The sequence below is a fragment of the Podarcis bocagei genome, assembly GCF_964188305.1.
Source record: "Podarcis bocagei genome assembly, chromosome: 5".
Lineage (NCBI taxonomy): Eukaryota > Metazoa > Chordata > Lepidosauria > Squamata > Lacertidae > Podarcis > Podarcis bocagei.
In genome coordinates, this window is record NC_138129.1 from 14,415,764 (window position 1) to 14,434,695 (window position 18,932).

At 42.0% G+C, this 18,932-nt stretch overlaps 1 protein-coding gene and 2 long non-coding RNA genes across 3 annotated transcripts in view; 2 read left to right on the forward strand and 1 right to left on the reverse strand.

Annotated features, from left to right (window-relative positions):
* The window catches only part of LOC308588413, a 105,320-nt gene that overhangs the window by 53,180 nt on the left and 33,208 nt on the right, over positions 1-18,932 (forward strand). The gene's annotated exons all lie outside the window — the stretch shown is intronic.
* ZNF831 (zinc finger protein 831) overlaps positions 1-18,932 on the reverse strand; it is a 37,776-nt gene that overhangs the window by 11,068 nt on the left and 7,776 nt on the right. Inside the window, 2 exon segments of the mRNA XM_081195960.1 lie at positions 560-711; positions 1,328-5,545. Of these exon segments, the coding sequence (XP_081052086.1) occupies positions 560-711; positions 1,328-5,545 (4,370 nt within the window).
* LOC308588433 lies at positions 7,229-8,942 on the forward strand. Its single transcript, XR_014008757.1, has 2 exons — positions 7,229-7,311; positions 7,356-8,942. It is a non-coding gene; the product is annotated as an uncharacterized lncRNA (long non-coding RNA).

An 18,932-nucleotide genomic window follows, 5' to 3' on the forward strand; every position in this document is an offset into this window, starting at 1 on the left:
CGCGAAGATTGCCGAGGGAGGGGGTCAGGCTGTGCCCTGGCCAAAGGCCTGGTGGAACAGCTCTGTCTTGCAGGCCCTGCGGAAAGATGTCAAGTCCCGCAGGGCCCTGGTCTCTTGTGACAGAGCGTTCCACCAGATCGGAGCCAGGACCAGGGGCAGCCCATCCTGTTTCACCACCTGAGGCAAAATAGGAATGTGCCACCTTGTTCATGGCTCCCTTGCTTATTGGGGTTGCTGGAGCACCTCATTTACCATGGTCTCAGGAAGCTCACAGGAACCTCTCCAGAGGTGGCAGTGGGGGAGCACCTGAGGCAGCCACATCAGAACAGACCAGCCCTGACCAGGTACAAAGTCCGGTTTTTCACATTTTAGTTGCTGTTGCAATGAGAACACCATCAATGAAACTTCTACCCCCAGAGTTACACACATGCACTTTGGTTCTGAGAGAAAAAGAAATCAAGAAATCTGGAGCTACCACCACGCCATGTTTGTAAATATTACACATATCCAAAGAAAATGATTTTTCTATTAGATTGAAGCTAACCCCGCTATTTCTCACCGTTTTTGACTGATCTTCATTTTTTTCCTTTTACGGCTTCTCTTTCCTTTATTGGTTGCGAGTCGTCTCACTTTGTTAAGCTTTTGTTTTGCCTCTTCTGCCTCTGGAATGTCTTTTAACAGCACATCAAATCCAGTTGTTGTAAAGCACTGCTGCAAATATAAAAATAAAACAAAATGGCAAGATAAATGAAAATTTTTAAACCACCAAAATTATGGAAGAATTTAACCCATATATAGAGCGCTAAAGAGAGAGAGAGCTCAGAGATCAGGGACGGTAGCAGCAGCTGCCCAGAGGACTCCCAAGTAGAGGGGGCGAAGTGAGCAGACTGAGGGAATACTCCACGAGGGAAGGTGTTCGTAGAAGGGGGAGAGGCTGCCAGTTATGCAGGCAAGGGGTGACATAACTGGGCTCCTGAGCCCCACAGGGGTGCCCCAGAAAGAATGTAGTTGGTCAAGGGAGCCGTGGACTAAAAAAGGTTGAAAACCTCTTAGTTAGATACTACAACCCATGGAAAGCATGTCATAACCGTGACTGAGAGCTCTATTAAGGTAGGTGATCACCCCATGTTTTGAGGGTATCAACCAATGTTTGTCATGGATGGCCCCATGGCCCTTGGATACCAGAGTACGAATCGATCATACGCTGCTAGTATTAACTACTAACAAGATAACATATGAGCCTGCTCCTTAACCACCATTCTTCCATTTTATTCTAGGTACAATGTGACATTCCTCTATTTGGGAAGGAAGGGAGTAAAGGAATTACCTTCTCTATCTGCTGCTTCTGTGAAAAGCAAGTGACTGGTGCTTTGGGGGTCCCAGCCGTCAAGCCTTGGCTAGCAGCCTTCTTGGTACTTTTCATTTGGCAAAAGGAAAGACTACATTTTGACACCATGCTTTCATTTTTGCAGGTATGCAGGGAAGAATAAGCAGAATATTTCTTCTCCATCTGCTCAACAGGAAGAGGGAGGTTTCTAGATAAGCAGCACCACGTTAGCTGAGGCTCCGCATTTAGAGTTGGGAAGGATATATTCAAGCTCGGAACTTTCAAGTTTCCCGCACGAGAAACTGCACTTAATTGGGAAAGAGTGCAGACTTCCTTTTGTTGGGTGCAGAGCACATGGCAATAAAGCGTGTCCGAGGAATGGCAAAGGCATTTGGAACTATCGACCGAACAGCTGGGGAGATCTTGAAATCCTGGAAAAGAGTTAACAGCCGACTGCCATTCTGTGATTTTTGTGTCTGTGTTTCCACAAAAAACTGCCCTTTCCACCAATGAAGACACAGATAGAACCGAACTGTTCCCTGAGTGTATTAACTGAAGGGCGGGACTCTGCCCTGTCATGTCCGAAGATATAAGAAACCCTCCTCTGTACATAGATGTAAAGCATATTTTCCCCCCTGGCATCTGTGATGTACAAACAATCACATGTCCATCCCCCTCCTGTGGCAGCTTTTGATCACCTAAATGGTCTCTGTTATTAGCTCCTTTCCCCTCATCTTTCGTCTTCTCCTTCTGCCTGACATTCTGAAGATTGCATCTTCTGTCTAACCTGGTTGTGATGCTGGTGGTTTCTAGGATAGCTGGTGAGCAAACTACCAGAGACTTCAGCGTTGTATGTACTTCCCCTTTTAGCTCTTTTGTTCTGTTCGGATGACTCAGTTCCAATTGCAAAGGGCACAAAAAGACATCTGTGGAGCTGGTTCCAACTGATCTATTGTTACTGGCAAGGGAAGGGGAGTCAGTTGACGTGCACGGCAGTGAAATACAGGGCATTTCCTTTGACACTCCTGCTAGAATTAATGGCATGTCTGTACTATTCGCTTCTTGTGCACATTTTAGGATATACTTTGGGAGAAATTCATTTTTCTTTAGATGTGGAGGTCCTTGATCAACTGCTATATGATGTGTGTGGGGTGGTGCCGTATCTCCACTCTGATATGACATTTCTGTCCCTGTTATCATCGGACATGGGTTTTCTGTCAGTTTTTGTAAAGCAGATGAATTGCAGGTGTGTTCCTTTTTTATCCCAGCTTTGAGTTGTTCAGAAAATGAAAATGCTGGTACACTTGCTTTATCAGTGAGATTAGCAACATCATCCTTATTATTAGAAACCATTATGGGATATTTGACTGCTTCCTCATATTCCATGTTGCCACCTGATGCATTTGCTCCTACTGTTCCTGTCTGCTTTTCTCCTTTAACTGAGTGACTTACTGATACTGAAGCAACCATATTAAGAAGTTTGCAATGGTCTAGTGGTTTCACAGTTCTCTCTTCTGAGCTGCTGTGACCAATACTGACTTTTAGTTTTGTATTTTCTTTGCTCTTCAGTTTATCCACTTTTAACTTTTTTCTCTCCGAGGGTAACTTTTGAAGTGCCTGCACTGGCTCTCTGCTGTCGCACTGGTGTGGTGGTAAGCCCCCCTGCTTAAGTTGAAAGCTTTCTTTTCCACCAGTATCTTCTCCTTTGCAGGTCAAAATATCGTCATGTAATGGGGGCAAAAGTTTAATAAATTCCTCTTGTGTAATTGTCTCCTCTGAGCCAGTATTATGCAAGCTAGCAGTGTTTAATGAGGTAACAGTCTCTTGATCTGTGGCTTGCTGAAGTGGGAACTTCAGTTCACAACTGGAACTTAAAGGCTGGACCGGGGTGTTGCTATTTGATTCTTCCTCTGAAACACCCAATTCTTTGCATCTGTGTTCCAGAAGTGTTTTAGTCATATCACTGTGTTCACAATCACTCACAGTACTTGATGTTTCCATTGATTCTGCAAAGCTCCTTGAACTCTCCTGTAAGGAAACACATTGCAATATAGGACTACTGATAGAACGGCCTTTCAGTTCTTCAGTATCCAGTTTTGCAGAAATGGCTGCCATTGTGTTGCTTCTGCCTTCTCTTGGCAGAGTAACTCCCTCCTGACTAGTTGTTTCCTTGGCATCCAAATGGATGCTTGAAGTATCTGTCTTATTTTCCTTTGGTTTCTTGGTCATTTGACTGCTTTTCATTTTCTGGTAGATTTTCTTAAATGTCTCATCCCCATAAACCTGCCATTTTTCCTGAGAGAACATTTTAAATTTTCTTTGACCGGGTTTCTTATGCTTTGCGTTTGCTCCTTCCCCCCCAGCTCCAGGCTTCTTAGTGCCTTTCATCTCTTCCGAAGAAGAAGATTCAATCACGTTACTTAGCAGTAAGTCATCTACTGCCACCTGCCTGACAAGCGCTCGGGGGTGGCTGTTAGGAAAGCCTGCTGTACTTGCAGCAAAGTTGTTGCTATGCAATAAACCAGAAAAACTTGTGTTTGGGGACATTCTAGCGAAAGAAGTTAATTTTGAACTATCTATTTGATCCTGTACCCTCCTAGTACTCTCAACAAAAGGCAAAGAGTTACTTCTGGTAACAGGTACGCAATCAATTGTCGTAGAGAACTGAGTGGGGACCGAGTGAAAAAACAATGGCTTTGATTTTTCCACAGGTGTGAATATAGACTTGGCTGAGAACAGAGAAAGGTTCTTTTTTCTGTTTATGTCAACAGGCCGTATGTCAAAATGGAACGAGTCTTTATACGTATAAGGCATCGGCAAGTCAATGCTGCCCTGCTTGGACAGGACTGTTTTCCTGGGTCTAACATTGTCCAGTTGGGTGTCATCCACCACAGCTTTATTTTGAGATATTAGCTTTGAGATATGCTCCTCCAATTTCTTTTTCTCAAACGTTAAGGCTCCTGGTGCTTTCTCAGCCAAATCTACTTTTGAGCTATTTCCTGCTGTGTACCTGAGGTTGCTAATGGCTGTATCACTTTCTGACTCTATGCTGTGCTCACAAAGACTGTGCAGAGGGCTGGGAGACAGCATCTGCTGTTCCACACTATCAGAGCGTGACAGGTATCCTGAATCAGTGCTTTCACATTTCTTCAGCTTGTAGTCTGGAGATCTGCTGTCCCATAGCTTCTCCGAGTACGTGGCTTGCTGCCTCTGTAGCTGACTGTGCTTACTGACAGTTGGAGACCTTTGCTCCTGGATCTTTCTTCTCTGGAGTGAATTCAATGGATCTTTCATGGTCTCTTTCTCAAGGGCATTCTGACTTAGCCCTCCGTGATAGTTGTCAGCTGTCATCCACTGGTTTTCAGATCCAAGGAATAAAGCATTCACTGCCGGCAAAGAAGCATCAGGAAGGTGCTTCTCCCTAGTTAACACATCTGTGGACTCTGAAATGGCTTGTTTAATCAATGTCCTTTGCTGGTCACAGTTTCTATCGTTGGCTTTTGTTGTCTGGAGAGCTCCAACACTTTCAGACACCTTCTCATTCTCTTCTAATGTACTACTGTTGTCAGATTCTGAGGGCTGCCTGGCATTGTTTACATGTGTTTGAGATCTCCTATGTTTATACAGATTGCTTTGAGTTTTAAATGCAATGCCACACGTAGTACACGGAAAAGGTCTCTCACCTGTATGTGAGCGTATGTGTTTCTCAAGAACACTTGGTTTTAGGCAATCACGGCCACAATGTTTACAGAGGTACTTCCCAGCACTTTTGGATTTCCCTGGGCTTCCAAGTGGCAGGCATGGAGAAGGATTTTGTGGCAAAACCGATAAACCACTAATTATATTTATTGTCCTAGGTTGCTTCTGAATGACTGCCTGAAGTTGATCTGTCCCCTCTGAATGTAAAACTGGGCTTACGATTAAAGGCATACTAGTGCTGTCTAAGTTGATACTGGTTCGGCCTGTGGGCAGTCTGTTGTTTGGATGATGACATTCTGCCTGGGTAGGTTGATAAAGTGGTATGGTAAGGGCTTTCAGATATATAGTCTGGGAGACACCTTGTTCTGGCTGAAGGACCACCGGACTCAGTGAGAAATTTGATGCTGCTGGCACTGCTTGAAGGCAAGAGAGCTGAACTGGCTGATCTTTTAGTGACACTGGAGGACAAGGAAGTCTCTGCGCCTCCATTCTCTTTATGTTATACAACTGTTCAATTGTCTGTAGAAGAAATAAAACAGAAGCCGTTAAATTGAAATCAACACTATGGGTTGGAAGAAGAATTAGTTCAATTTAGATTTCATTGACAGCATTCTGAAAACTTGTCAAAATTTAAGTTGATTTGATATCCAACTGATATCAAAGGGGCCTAAGAGACAGCTAACTGAGTCTGGATCCATCCCCCTGTTTATTTCCCACATTCTGAAGTTAAATGTCAACTGTAGTTTTTGGTCTTCTCATAGGAATCTGGGCCATTGCGGTAAAGAGAATAGTGGACTAGATGGATCTAATATTGCAGAGCTCTTCTTATGACAATTCACAGTCATTTTTTAAAGAAAGCTGAGTGTTAACTTTGATATTTAATTTAGCTGTCACTCTGGGAAACAATGCTCTAAACATTCCTAAAAAGAAAGCCAAATGTCCCGATCCCACAGAAAACGAACTAACAAAACTTACATTTTAATCAGCACCTGCTGGTTTAAAAAACAACTGAATGAAGGCAGGCCTCAATTATCAGGAAACATGAGCTAACAGATATTCAGGGACTTGGTTTTGCTTATAAATCTGTCATGCACTCTCACTAATAAAGTAGAAAATATCAAGCTTTCATGGACCAAGGCTCAATGCAGTGCTTAAAGTAAACTCGAAATGGAAGTGGCAGGACACTAGCCGCCTCACAAAACTCATAATATTAAATACTGATGGCTGTGTGTCCTTACAAATTGGTAACACATCAGTTTTAACTATTTTAAGTAGACAAGATATATTCTAGAGTTTGACCTTAAAATTAATTTGCAACACAAATGTCAGGTTAAAGGGCAGGGCGCCTGTGTCTTTAAGAGCAGTGGAAAAGGAAAACCTTTGTCAAGCATGGAATACAGAGGTGAGAAGCTTCTGATACTCAACTTCTATTGGAGTCGCCAATAGGAGTTTCCTCCTGTGCCAAAGGGGAGGGACACGGGTGGCGCTGTGGGTTAAACCACAGAGCCTAGGACTTGCCGATCAGGTCGGCGGTTCGAATCCCCGCAACGGGGTGAGCTCCTGTTGCTCAGTCCCTGCTCCTGCCCACCTAGCAGTTCAAAAGCACGTCAAAGTTCAAGTAGGTAAATAGGTACTGCTCCGGCGGTAAGGTAAACGGCATTACCATGCACTGCTCTGGTTTGCCAGAAGCGGCTTAGTCATGCTGGCTACATGACCTGGAAGCTGTACGGCGGCTCCCTTGGACAATAAAGCGAGATGAGCGCAGCAACCCCAGAGTCAGCCACGACTGGATCTAACGGTCGGGGTCTCTTTACCTTTACCTTACCTGTGCCAAAGACCAGCTTGGGAAGGGCTTTTCAACAGTATCAGAGGAATAATTGGTTAACACCTCCCTCCCCATAGGTCGTATCCCCAATTCTTAGAGCACCTGCCAGCTGCTATGTGCAATTTAACACAAATACATGTAACACCATGTCACTTCTGTTAAGTGTACATGTAGTTTTTGGCCCTAAGCATGGCTACTGCACTGAAAGTTTTCACAGAACTGTTTCTATTAACAGCCCCCTCTATCAAGACCCCCTCCAACAGTCTAGCTATTACCTGCCATTTGGCTTTCCTTCACTCAGAACTGTTTCCTGCCCCAATTATATTATCTGAGGTCTTATGCATGAGTTGCTATCTGCATTCCCCCCCCCCCCCAAATTATTAGATTTTAAACTATCCATTATTTTGGCTTGCAAACCACTTGGGAGTGTATTGGCAGAGAAATGTAAGTAAGTAAGCAAGTAAGTAAGTAAGTAAGTAAGTAAGTAAGTAAGTAAGTAAATAGATGTACTCACACAATGGCTTCAAACAAGCCACTATCATTGCATGCACACGACACATGTACTGGAAAAATGCATTTTAATGTGACTCCCAGCCTGAAGGACTGGCATTAATTAAAGGTCAAAGGGTCATAGTATAATATAGAATATAATATTACACAGATGGCGTGAAGCAGCCATCCTCCTTGATGCCAGCAGTTCAATGTTTTCCAAAACAAGCTGATGTTATCTTGCTTTGTGGCATCCGGTGTTTTTCACATTTTTGTCTCTTTTTGTTGTTCTCCATGTTCTGAAGATTCTTCTACAGGATAGACACAGTGTGCTCCTTTACATGTGGAAACTGTAGCATGGTCTACATATGCAGCAGAATGAGGGGGAAGAGTGGACTGTACTGCTTTCAGCTGCAGAAGGAGTATGTAATTTCTGAATGTTTATATTACATTATAGGTGTCACATTTTTTTAAAAAACACCAAACCAACTGTGAAAACACTTTGCACAGAAATCCTTGTATGTTTTTCTGATATCTTGTAAGTTTCATGTGGGCTACTAGGCTGACAATTCATCCAATTCTCTATGTATAAAATGTAAAAACAGTACAGCATATCCGTTTGTTCATTTATTTTACTTAACAAAACTTAATTCCCAAAGAATGTGTTTAACCCAAGAACATATTTTGTTTGTTACTTTGTTATGTTTTTCTGTGTTTTTATACTGTAAACCACCCAGCAATGCTCCGTGGTTTAACATTTTGTTAAACTGATCCCTCCAGTTTCTGCCATCTCGTAAATTTGATCCCAAAGTTGCCAGTCCAGCTTGGATCATCCTTTTTATCCTGCAACAACCTATAGTTTAAACTATCTTTGTCTTTCGTAATAAGTTGTACATTCTTTTATTCTAGGCACTGGTCTCTGTCCAGTTACTGATTCCCCCTAATACACTTGTGCCCTGCTGTAAGTGTAATTTACCATTTAGCATAACATGACTCTTAGCTAAAGGCCCTGAATTATGAGATAAAGGCAGTAAAAGGAATTTTGTAAGGTATATTATCTCTGGAATTTCCCTCTTCTCTGCAGCACAAGTGGAGAATCTGCATGCTGAAAAAGGCCAAATGTTATTTTAAAATAAGTTTCCTTCCCTCATGATTGCTGTAAAAAAATCTGAAAAAGTGGACTGCCTATGCTTTTTCTTCAAGGTTTCTTCAGTTAAAGAAAGATGCTTTATCAGCATTTTGAATCCCAGCCAAAGTGTGCCCCCAATTACATTTTAAGCTTTCACAGGCCCAGACTGTACCTACATGGGAACATACAGCAAGAAGCTGAACTTGTTTCTCTTTGACAGAAGGATGCTGGGCTTATGGCCAACATACATCACTCATATACATCATTAATTCTGTAGAGCTTAAAGTTACCGGCAATGCACCCCTTAAAATCAATTGCAATGCATTCATTTAAACATTTCCCATAAGCCCAGAATTTACTGAATAAGGGATGGTTTTCTAATTGTTTGGAAAGACGGACCAAATACACCATATATGGTCTGTTCAGAATATTTTTATTCAATGGGACCAAAAAATGCAACCTACAAAACTCCCCCCCCCCAAAAAAAAGGTTTGTTATAAATGCACCCATTTGGTTTCCAAACATTAGGAGTTTTTCACAAAGCCAAGATGTTGCAAAACCTATAGACCAGAAATTATTTGCTACTAGGAAAATTACTAATAAGGACTTAATACAACCAAAAAGATTCTCGGGAGCTGGGTGTTAATTGGAAGGTATTTCCTGAACAATCCAGCCAGGATGCTCTTAGGCTAACTTGGGACTGCCAGGAACACGCTTTTATTTGTTGCTTGGTCCCGCTTCAGTTCTGCAAGGAACTTATCATGGTTAGTGTGTGGAGCCATATTAAACTTGTGAATAAAATGCCTCGGGGATGTGATGTTCCCACACCAACATCACGGGAGGTTTTGGAGCCCGGTGTGCTTGCAAAACCTGCTTGGTAGACTTTTCTTTTTTCAAGAACTACCAGGGTTTGTCAGCTGCAGTAGGAACATGGAAAGCTGCCTTATGGGAAGACCAAAGGTCCGTCTAGTTCAGTATTGCAGTGTTTCCCAACCTTGGGCCTCCAGCTGTTTTTGGACTACAACTCCCATCATCCCTAGCTAGCAAAGACCAGTGGTCAGGGATGATGGGAATTGTAGTTCAAAAACAGCTGGAGGCCCAAGGTTGGGAAACACTGCAGTATTGTATACACTGACTGGAAGCTGTTCTCCAGCATTTCAAACATCCCTACCCAGAGATGCTAGGGACCGAACCTGGGACCTTCTGCATGCCAAGCAAATGCTCTACTACTGAGTCATTACTTTCTGCAAGTATGTATGAACCTGGACCCAACTCCATTCTTAGCACTTCAGGAGCTGGTAAACTTGAGCTTCACGTATATGTTGGAGCTGCTGAAGTGTCCTTATGGATATAAAAGCACAAATAATATTTTCATGGAGGCATTGTTGTTTCTTCCCAGTGAGCTACACCCTTAGCAAATAGTCCAATGGACCCCGAATACTAGAAAAAAATCAAAATAAGCCATTTGTATATATCTCACCCACTCGCAGCAAGGAACTTGAAAATGACGGAACAGTTCTTACTGTAACTAGGAAACTGAACTTTGGTGCACACAGAGTCTGGTACCCTAGTAAGTCTTTAAAAAGAGCATTTGTAAACTTATCCTTCAAAACAGGGGCCAATAAGTGTATGTCCCCAAATTTAAGATATTTTCAGGCCACTGGGGGGAAAAGATAAATTTTGCACATACATAATGCAATCTACTCTACTTATTTTGGAAAAGCTTTTAAAAGGAAACTTTCTGAATGTAGCTTCCTCAAACTGATGGTGAAATCATACTTTAATATTTATGGGACTTCCAAGCCAGTCAGCTGAAACTTCATATACAACCTATTCCACGCATCACCAAAGAGACTGAAAATGGAGCATATTTAAAACATCAGAGTGCTCTGCAGCAAGCTTTTGCCCAGTTCAAAACAAACTGCCCTGCATATGCACAGAACCATTTTTTAATTGCCTCCGGAGATAAGAAGTCTTGGTAAAACACTTCCAAACTGGTCCTACAACTGAAATATCATATGTAGTTTTGCCCAGAAAGAGAGACTGGAAGTGATTAGCTTCCACATTTTGCAGGGAGGAGGTCTAATAATCTATCTCAGAGCAGTCCAACATGTGGCCCTTAAGACCATTTTGGCGGCCCTCAGCAACATTTGATGCTCCACCACCACCAAAGCACTTCCCAAAGTCAGGTAAGTGAGGTGCTGGGCTCTGGGAAGGAGGCCTGGGGGCTCTGACTAGGTCCTAGAGCCCTCCCATTGTCTCCTTCCCAAAGCTTAGTACTCCCCAGCTTTGGGAAGGAACTGGGAGGGCTACAGGCCCCTGCTGGAGCCTTGCACCTCCTTCCCAAAGCGCAGTGCCTCACTTAACCTGCCTTAGCAAGGCAGCATAGACTTGCGGGGGCATCAAATTTTGGCCCACCGCATGACAAGTTGGACTGCCATGACCCAGCTGCTTGGCTTAACACTGCACCTCTTTAGTTCCATCATGTCTTTGCCTTTCTTGGTACTTTATTTTCTTGTCCAAGTGAATCTCTCTGTAAGGAATGTTTGGAAAACATTCACATTTACATGCACTTTTAATTTCAGGGTTGGCACAGGGGGGGAACAAACAGCTGAGAAAAAGACACCCTGCTGAGACCTGAGTGTCACTCACTGATCTATTCTTCCTTGTGGTTTCTCCTTCTCCCGCCTCCGTTCCAGGCCTACCATTTGTTTATTTATTTAACCAGCCAAGCAAATGGCATCATTAAGCAACAAACAGAGCATTTTCATTTGATCTTTCAGCCACAGTGTGCTCTGTTCTGCTGTCCTAAATTTAATCAGCAACATCTCCAGCTTTGCTCCACACTGAGACGAATTTATCTGGAAAAATCTTGCCTTTGCACTTCAGAGCATACCATAATAATGCAGAATATAAAGGGCACAAGCATTCAGTGTTGGATTGGAAAGCAAACAGCAGGTTTTGAAAGCCCAACCAACACCAAATTATTTGGGCTCCACAGCACAGGGAAAGTAGAAGCTTGTGCTAAAAGTGAAAAGGCAATTTAAAATAAAAATAAAAATATATGACTTGCGTCAGACCTTTGTGTGTCAGATTCAAACGGGGGAGACCCAAATTTAAATCCCCACTCACCTATTAAGTTCCCTGGGTGACCTAAATCTATCACGAAGAAATCTACCATATTTCACATTAGGATCACTGTAGGCTCTAACTTTGAGAGAGCCATGGCAAAATGCCCGCCCTCCACAGCGGTGAGCAGAAACAGCACCATCAACAGTGCAATCAGCACCAGGCTCCTGCAAGGGCACTAGCACCCCTACAATGATGGCAGGTGGTGATGCCTATCCCAGTGAGGTGGGAGAACAATGTTTGTACACTGCGCTAATTAAAAGAAAGGTGGGAAACAAATGTACCAAATACCCCCATCAAATGCAAGAAAATAGGATTAGCTATGCACTTGTGAAAATATTTGAAGTTGTCTTGTGCTGCAAACTCTGGATAATGCACAAAAAGCACCAGTGTTTATTTCTCCAGCAATTCCAGATAAGTAGAGGGTCCTTCATGAATAAGCATAAGAGATATGCCTGTGTTGAAGTTCTAGCTTAGGATGTCCACAGTCAATTCTTGGCTGCATGCAGAATTATTTTGATGTTCTTAGTAAGTGCTCTTCAGCTGTTTGACAGACAATAATGACTGTTCCAATGGGCCTTAGCAAATACAACCCACACAAACATTAAATGTTCAGGTGACTGGGTGGTTGTTTTCAAAAGCTAGTCCAGGCATCTTAGAGTCAGCTGAGAGATTCCTCATCTTTTGGCAATGTCTCATGTAAGCATGTTCAGTGTTCTGCACATGCAGGCACACACAATCATTCTGCTTTTTTCACACTACTTTAAATGCACACACACTGTGAATAGCATATTGGGAAATCTCACAGCTGAGTATCTGAATACCTCTTTCAATGCACACACAGTGAATCACATACTGAGAAATCTCACAGCTGAATATCTGAAGGCAGGAAACAACCTAACTATTTGGACAACAAGAGCTTTATATATTAACGTAGATCAGCACAAAGGTTATATGTACACTACTGCACAGTGGTAAATGTAAAAGGCAGCCATGGGTTGGAGACAAAAACATTGGGGGGAAATCTCACACCTCTGCTGAAGAACCATCTCATACTCTGTGAGTCTCGTCACTGATCCTAAATTGGTGTGCAGGGATCCTAAATGCAGGACAATGTCTTTTTAAATTGAAAAGGAGGGGTATGAAGAAAAACAGAAGGCAGGGAGAGAGAGAAAGCGAGGGATAAGAGGGCTTATCCACACCAGCTTCTCTCATGCCTAGAAAGCATGCGTTCAAGGGATTTTCCACTTGTACTGTGCTTTCTAGGCAAGAGTCCCAGTGGTTTTGCTTTTCCTCACCACTTTCCCTTGGAAAACCCACTCTTTAGCAATAAATCAGAACCAACGGCAATCCGCAGAAAACCCAATTGCCATTTGCTCCCATTCAGAGCTAAACCGCTGGTTTTCCTGGGGGAAAGCGGTGGGGCAAACGAAGTGTGGATAAGGCCACAGAGAGACAAAGGTTACATAGTGGGGTGGGTGAGTTGAAAATAATGTCAATATATTTCACATCTGGCAGCTCATGTGCCCCCTTTGCTTTCAGAAATTGCATGGGTAGACGAGTCTATAAAGCCCAGAACTCAGAGGAGAGTGGCTTCCTATACAATCATAGAATTGTAGAGTTGCAAGGGCACAATGGGTCATCTAGTCCAACCCTCTGCAATGCAGGAATCTCAACTAAAGCATCCATGTCAGGTGACTATCCAACCTCTTCTTAAAAACCTCCATCGAATAGAAGGAGAGTCCACCACCTTCCTAGGGACTCAGTTCCACTGTTGGACAGCTCTTACCGTCAGAAAGTTATTCCTGATGAATACAAGTTTGCACCATCATCCATGTGAGTTCTTTAGATAGGTAAAGATGTGTATTATACTCCTTCGAGTTTCCTCTTTTCCAGGCTAAACTCAGCCAGCTCCTTCAACCGTTTCTCATAAGGCTTGATTTCCAGACCCTTTAAAATCTTGGGTCCCCCACCTCTGCACATTCCAGCTTGTCAATATCCTTAAATTGTGGTGCCCAGAACTGGACAAAGTACTCCAGGTACGGATTAAGTAAAAGAAAAGAATAAGGGAAAAATCTGATAAAATTAAGCGCTAGGATTTGCTGAAATAATTTTGGGAATTGGGATGTAGAAAGGGGAGGTTTGGGGGAGTCGACGAAGTAAGGTATATGAAAAAAGCATATGAAATTATACATGTTTGTTTGTTTCTTTATTTGTTTGTATTGTCTATAAAAAATTTTTTAAAAACCAATAAAAAATTCTATAAAAAACAAACAAACAGGTTATAATAAAATATTATTATTATTTTTTAAAAAAGGACTCCAGGTACGGTCTGATCAATGCAGAGCAAAACGGTACTATTACTTCCCTTGATCTTGCACCTCACCTGAAGAGACTCCAGCAAAAAAGGTCTGAAAAGCCCTTTGTGTACATATACTGTAGTAGGCAAGATGCAACCCTCTGAATCCTTACCAATTTTTAGTCATCTGATCCTTACTTCCTTTAGGTGATCATAGTTAAAACAAACTATGGTTCCCCAAGTTTGGACATTGCAGGAAAATGAAAACTTCTGCTTCGTAACTAACTGCTATCTCCTCTTCGTGAATGTAAACAAAGAGGAAATGGGAACACACGATTCTAAACCCTATGAAGATTCGTCCTCATGATAAACTATGGTTTATTGTTAAGTCTGAATCCAGGCTTGCTGTCTTTCACTGCTCAAACAATGCAATGCAAAGAACCTACTGACTTTCATTTCATGTGGGACCAGTGCATTTATGGTTGCACAAAACCATGAACAAGACCTCTAGCTGCCACTAAGAGATATAAAACCTAAACATACCTTTTAGTGAGTGGCATATCCAAGTTTTACTGATACAAACTATGGCCAGGTTCACACTTAACGCTTAGACAAACCATAGCTTAAGCATGATCAACCAAATGTCCAGGTTACAGCTGAACCTAGGGTCATGGTTTGTCTTTACTTTGGGAACCAACTCATTCATGGTTTGACTTTGTATTGCATTCACACCAGGTCCCTAAAATGTTCCCCTAACGTTTGAAAATTCTTGGAGTATAGATGAGTGCCCTGTAGACAAACAAATGGGCAGTACTCTTCATTAGGAGTACAACTTTTATAAGCGTTTGAGGCTTATGATTTTGGTTTAAAACTCAAACGTAGCCATAGAAAAGTGAGCATTCAAAATGCATGGGGATCCACCAAGCTGGACAACAAGCACCTTTTGTATTGTACTGCAGTTATTTTCTCCTTTACGAGTACTATATCACATTTCAAAATGAAACGGGAGACTTCATGCTCTGAAACTCAATCACGCGTACTAAAAGAAAGAGCCACAGCTCAGTGGCAGAGAACATGCAAAAAGGTCTCTGGTTCAACCCCCCAATAGCCTCAGGTAAAGCTAGAAAAAAACTCTTGCCTGGAACCCTGGAGAGCAACTGCTAGTTAGATTAAGGTTACTAGATTTTTTTCAAAGAATCTGAGGACACTTTTTTTTTTAAAAAAAGAGAAAAGTTATTTTAAAAAGATTTTTTTTAAAAGTAATCTCTTCTGTAATCTCCTCTGTCGTGCAGCCTTCCTCTGGGCCCCAGCCTGCTCTCTTGGAGTGCTAGCTGCCGTGGAGTAGATTCAGGTCGGTCCTGGGCTTGGCCACATGTCCTTGCCCTCCCGGTGCTCTCCTACCACTCCTCAGTGGCGGCGGCGCAGCAAGGTCAGGGCTCCCCTCTTTTTTCTCCTTCCTCTTTCTCTCTCTTCCTTCTCCTTCTCCTCTCCTCCTCCTCATGTCGGCTCCAGGTTTTCCTGGCCAGGAGCGCTGCTGGGCAGTCGGCCGGCGCTCTCGCTCCTAGCTCGATTTGGGTTGCAGGGGGAGGGGGGGGATCAGCGGTTCCCCCAGTTGACAAGCCAGGCGTCCCCGGTTCCCCCTTGGCAGTGGGGGTGGCAGAGGCAGTCTCAGCAGCCCGTAGCCAGACTGGTAGCGCAGTTGGCTCTGGCTGGCTTTAGGAGTTGCTCGCTGCTGTGGCACCCACCATTTTGCCTCGCCAGAAGTCCCCATATGATGTGTCTTGTGCCAATGAACGCAACATTCATTCCCTAATAAATCTATAACACTTAAAATATAAATTCGGGGGCATTAAATGAAAACTGGAGACATTCCGGGGACAGATTTTGTCCGGGGACAGCTTTGTAAATCCAGGAACTGTCCCCGGGAAACAGGGACGTCTGGTAACCATAAGTTAGATTGGCCAGATCTGACTCTGGGTATAAGGCAGCTTCCTATATATTTCTATGTAAAGGCCATTTCCCAAAAAACTAAGTGCTAGAGAGATATGAAGTAATACTTGAGGTATTTAGGAGGGGCAACAGTTAAATTTTGAAGTTTTGGGATATTTTAAGCACATGTCCTGCTTTTTGTACCTACTGGCATTGCATATACTGTTGTCCTCATCATCTTTCTTGTCAAAAGTTGAAAAAAAAAATAAACATTAAAATTAAAAAATCTGAAATAAAAAATTAATACAGCTCTCCAGCATGTTGGGGTTCCAGCAAGTTTGTACTGCAGCATACAGTATTTCCTGAACAACAGGAAGTCCTGTGAGGTTGTTTATAGATGCCACAAAATCAGCCTAGAATAACTACATACATTGTCATCAGGTCAGTTTTGTGACTTGCTTCTTAATAAACATGAAGAAGCAACTGAACAAGTATAATATTGTCAAACAGATCAGCCATTCCAGTTTCTTCCCTCCAATTTCCTCCTTCACTTACAATAACTATGGTTATCATTACTGAAATCCATAGTTTGTTTCCATGCCACAGTTGGAATGTACAGTTTGCAATGGGCTTGGGATTCTGGTGTGCAAATTATGGTTTGTGGTAATACTAAGCAAACATAGTTTGTCTGATTTGGATTCAACAGTGAACAAGTTATTACAAATTAGAAAGTGAAGGAGGGGATCAGGGCATGAGTGCTAAGGCACAACGCACAATCTCAATAATGGAACCATGATACAACCAGACCACTGCAAAAACAGGGCATGAAGAAGTATGTTTTGTCTTTAGTACCGTATTTACTTGAGTCTAATGCCCCATTGAATCTAATGCACACCATAATTTTTGCAATGTCATTTGGCCAAAAAAAGTGAGCATTATATTCGAGTAAATACGGTACAACACAGTAAGCAATCTACAGAGCAGATATTCAAAAATAAAGTTGCAGATTTCTAAGCTGGAGTAGAAATATTTCCCCTGCTATCTATTTCAACTGCAAACAATTTTCTTCTGACATTTCCCATGTTTTGTTCATTGTTGAAACGGGTTTCATCCTCCAGTATCTTATAGCTAAAAGTTTCAGTGCAGTTGTTGACAATACCTCCCAAACCTTATTAATGGACCAATTGCCATAATATTCTCTTTTCAGGACCAATCTGTGGGCCTGATTTGTGGTACTAAATAAACCATACTTCCATGAGATTATTGGGTTTGGCTGTCTCCAGCGCCTTTGCTAACACAACCTGGCAGTCCAGCATTCTATTTGTAAATTACCAGTAACCAAGGAAGCTCATTGTCCTTATAGCATTTGAATCTAGGTTACAGACTTTATATATCTGTAAATGTTAAAACCATTTTGAATAATTAATTAGCCTTGCCTATGAATCACCCAAGACAGCTTGCAATATCAAAATGTGCTAGAAACTGTATTTTGTTCTAGTAAAATATACATGCTTATGGAAGTTTACAAAACATGCTTCAGTCAAGGGAGTGGCAAGACTTTCTATAGACACCGTAGCAAACATCTGATAACAACCTTTGCTAATGCCACAATACAGTCCCATCAGTTCTTATTTTAACGTAAAAGCATTTATCCATTACTTATTACTCTTATCCTAGAGTAATAAAAGTCACTTCAGAGAATGCAACAGGATGACAAAGCAAATTATTACAATTAGTACAAAGGGCTACAGAGCAGATTCTAAAGCCGTTCATTAAAAATTCAAAGCAAAGGAAATAAGAATCTCTGATTCATCTCAGTATGGAAGAAAAAAGCATTCTTTATTTTTACTCTCCTGTTTGATCATTTGCAAAGCTGGAAATTTCAAAAGCTGACCCCAGTAAAAACACCCTTTGCACAATAAGTATTAAAGCAAATATTGTTTAGAGCACTTGCCTTCGCCTTGACCAACGTTAATTCAATATGAATATATTTCCCATACTAATTCTAGCAACAGTATTCATGAAAACTAAATTACATAAAGTATGCACAATTTAGGTTATTTTCATGGCAATTAAATTTAGATCAGTTCTTTTAAAGGAAAAACAAATCTTATACATGTGTTCAGCATTTTCGTAATAAGCTGCACAAACAAGATTCTTCCTGCAAATGTGCATAAAGGGGAGTTTCAAGTTATTCTGGTCAAAATCACTTGTGCTTTACAGTGCCAGAAAAGAGTTAACTGTTCTTAGCATGCATACCACACATCAACAGGCTTGCTTTTCTATAAGCACAGAAACAAACCTGGTCCATATTTCAAAGTTTCTGATGCCTGAGCAAAAGGTGCAAAATATACCAGTAATAAAGCCCTATTTAAGGTTCTTTATTGGGGGGGGGGAGTGCTGTTTGTGTCAGAGAAAAGCAACCATCCTAACAGTCACTGCATTAAAATACCCACAACTTAGCCCTTCCCGTTCTTTACAGTCTCTCATCAAAGCTAAGCAGAGAAATTAACAACAAAGCTCTTGCTAACCTTTAGATGGCTAAGTCCATAGGCCAGAGGTGTGCTTCAGGTTTCTCTGGGAAAGCGCTGGAACAACAACAACAACAAAGGATTCAGAGTCTTCTTTTCAATTGTTCTGGCTCTCTTTTTTAAAATGTGTAAAAAAAAACCCCGATGCACAGAAGGTTTGGTGGTGGGCGGTGGGCTTTGGGGTGGGGAGGGAAGAGGGTGATTTCAACCCACATTTGGCGTGGGAAGAGTTTTAATGGCTCTAGCTGGTAATATGGTTTTCCTGCTACAGTGTCTGTACTACTGCAGCTCTGTGTGGGCGTAAAGAAATGACACGACTGGGTTTCAAACCATTAGAGCAACATTTGCAAACAGATAAAAAAAAACCATCAGGTACAAATGAAAAAAAATCCTTTTTTTTTACTTTAAAGATACAGCAGGACTAATACCCTTTCAATCCATCAGAACCCTCCTTCTGGTCATGTAGAACACAAGCATCAGCTGCAATACATAGGAATAGACTTGGGAACTTTTTCATGTAATAAATGTTGTATGGATTACTTCTGTGAGCTCTTTGTTAGGTGTTTCAGATGGCA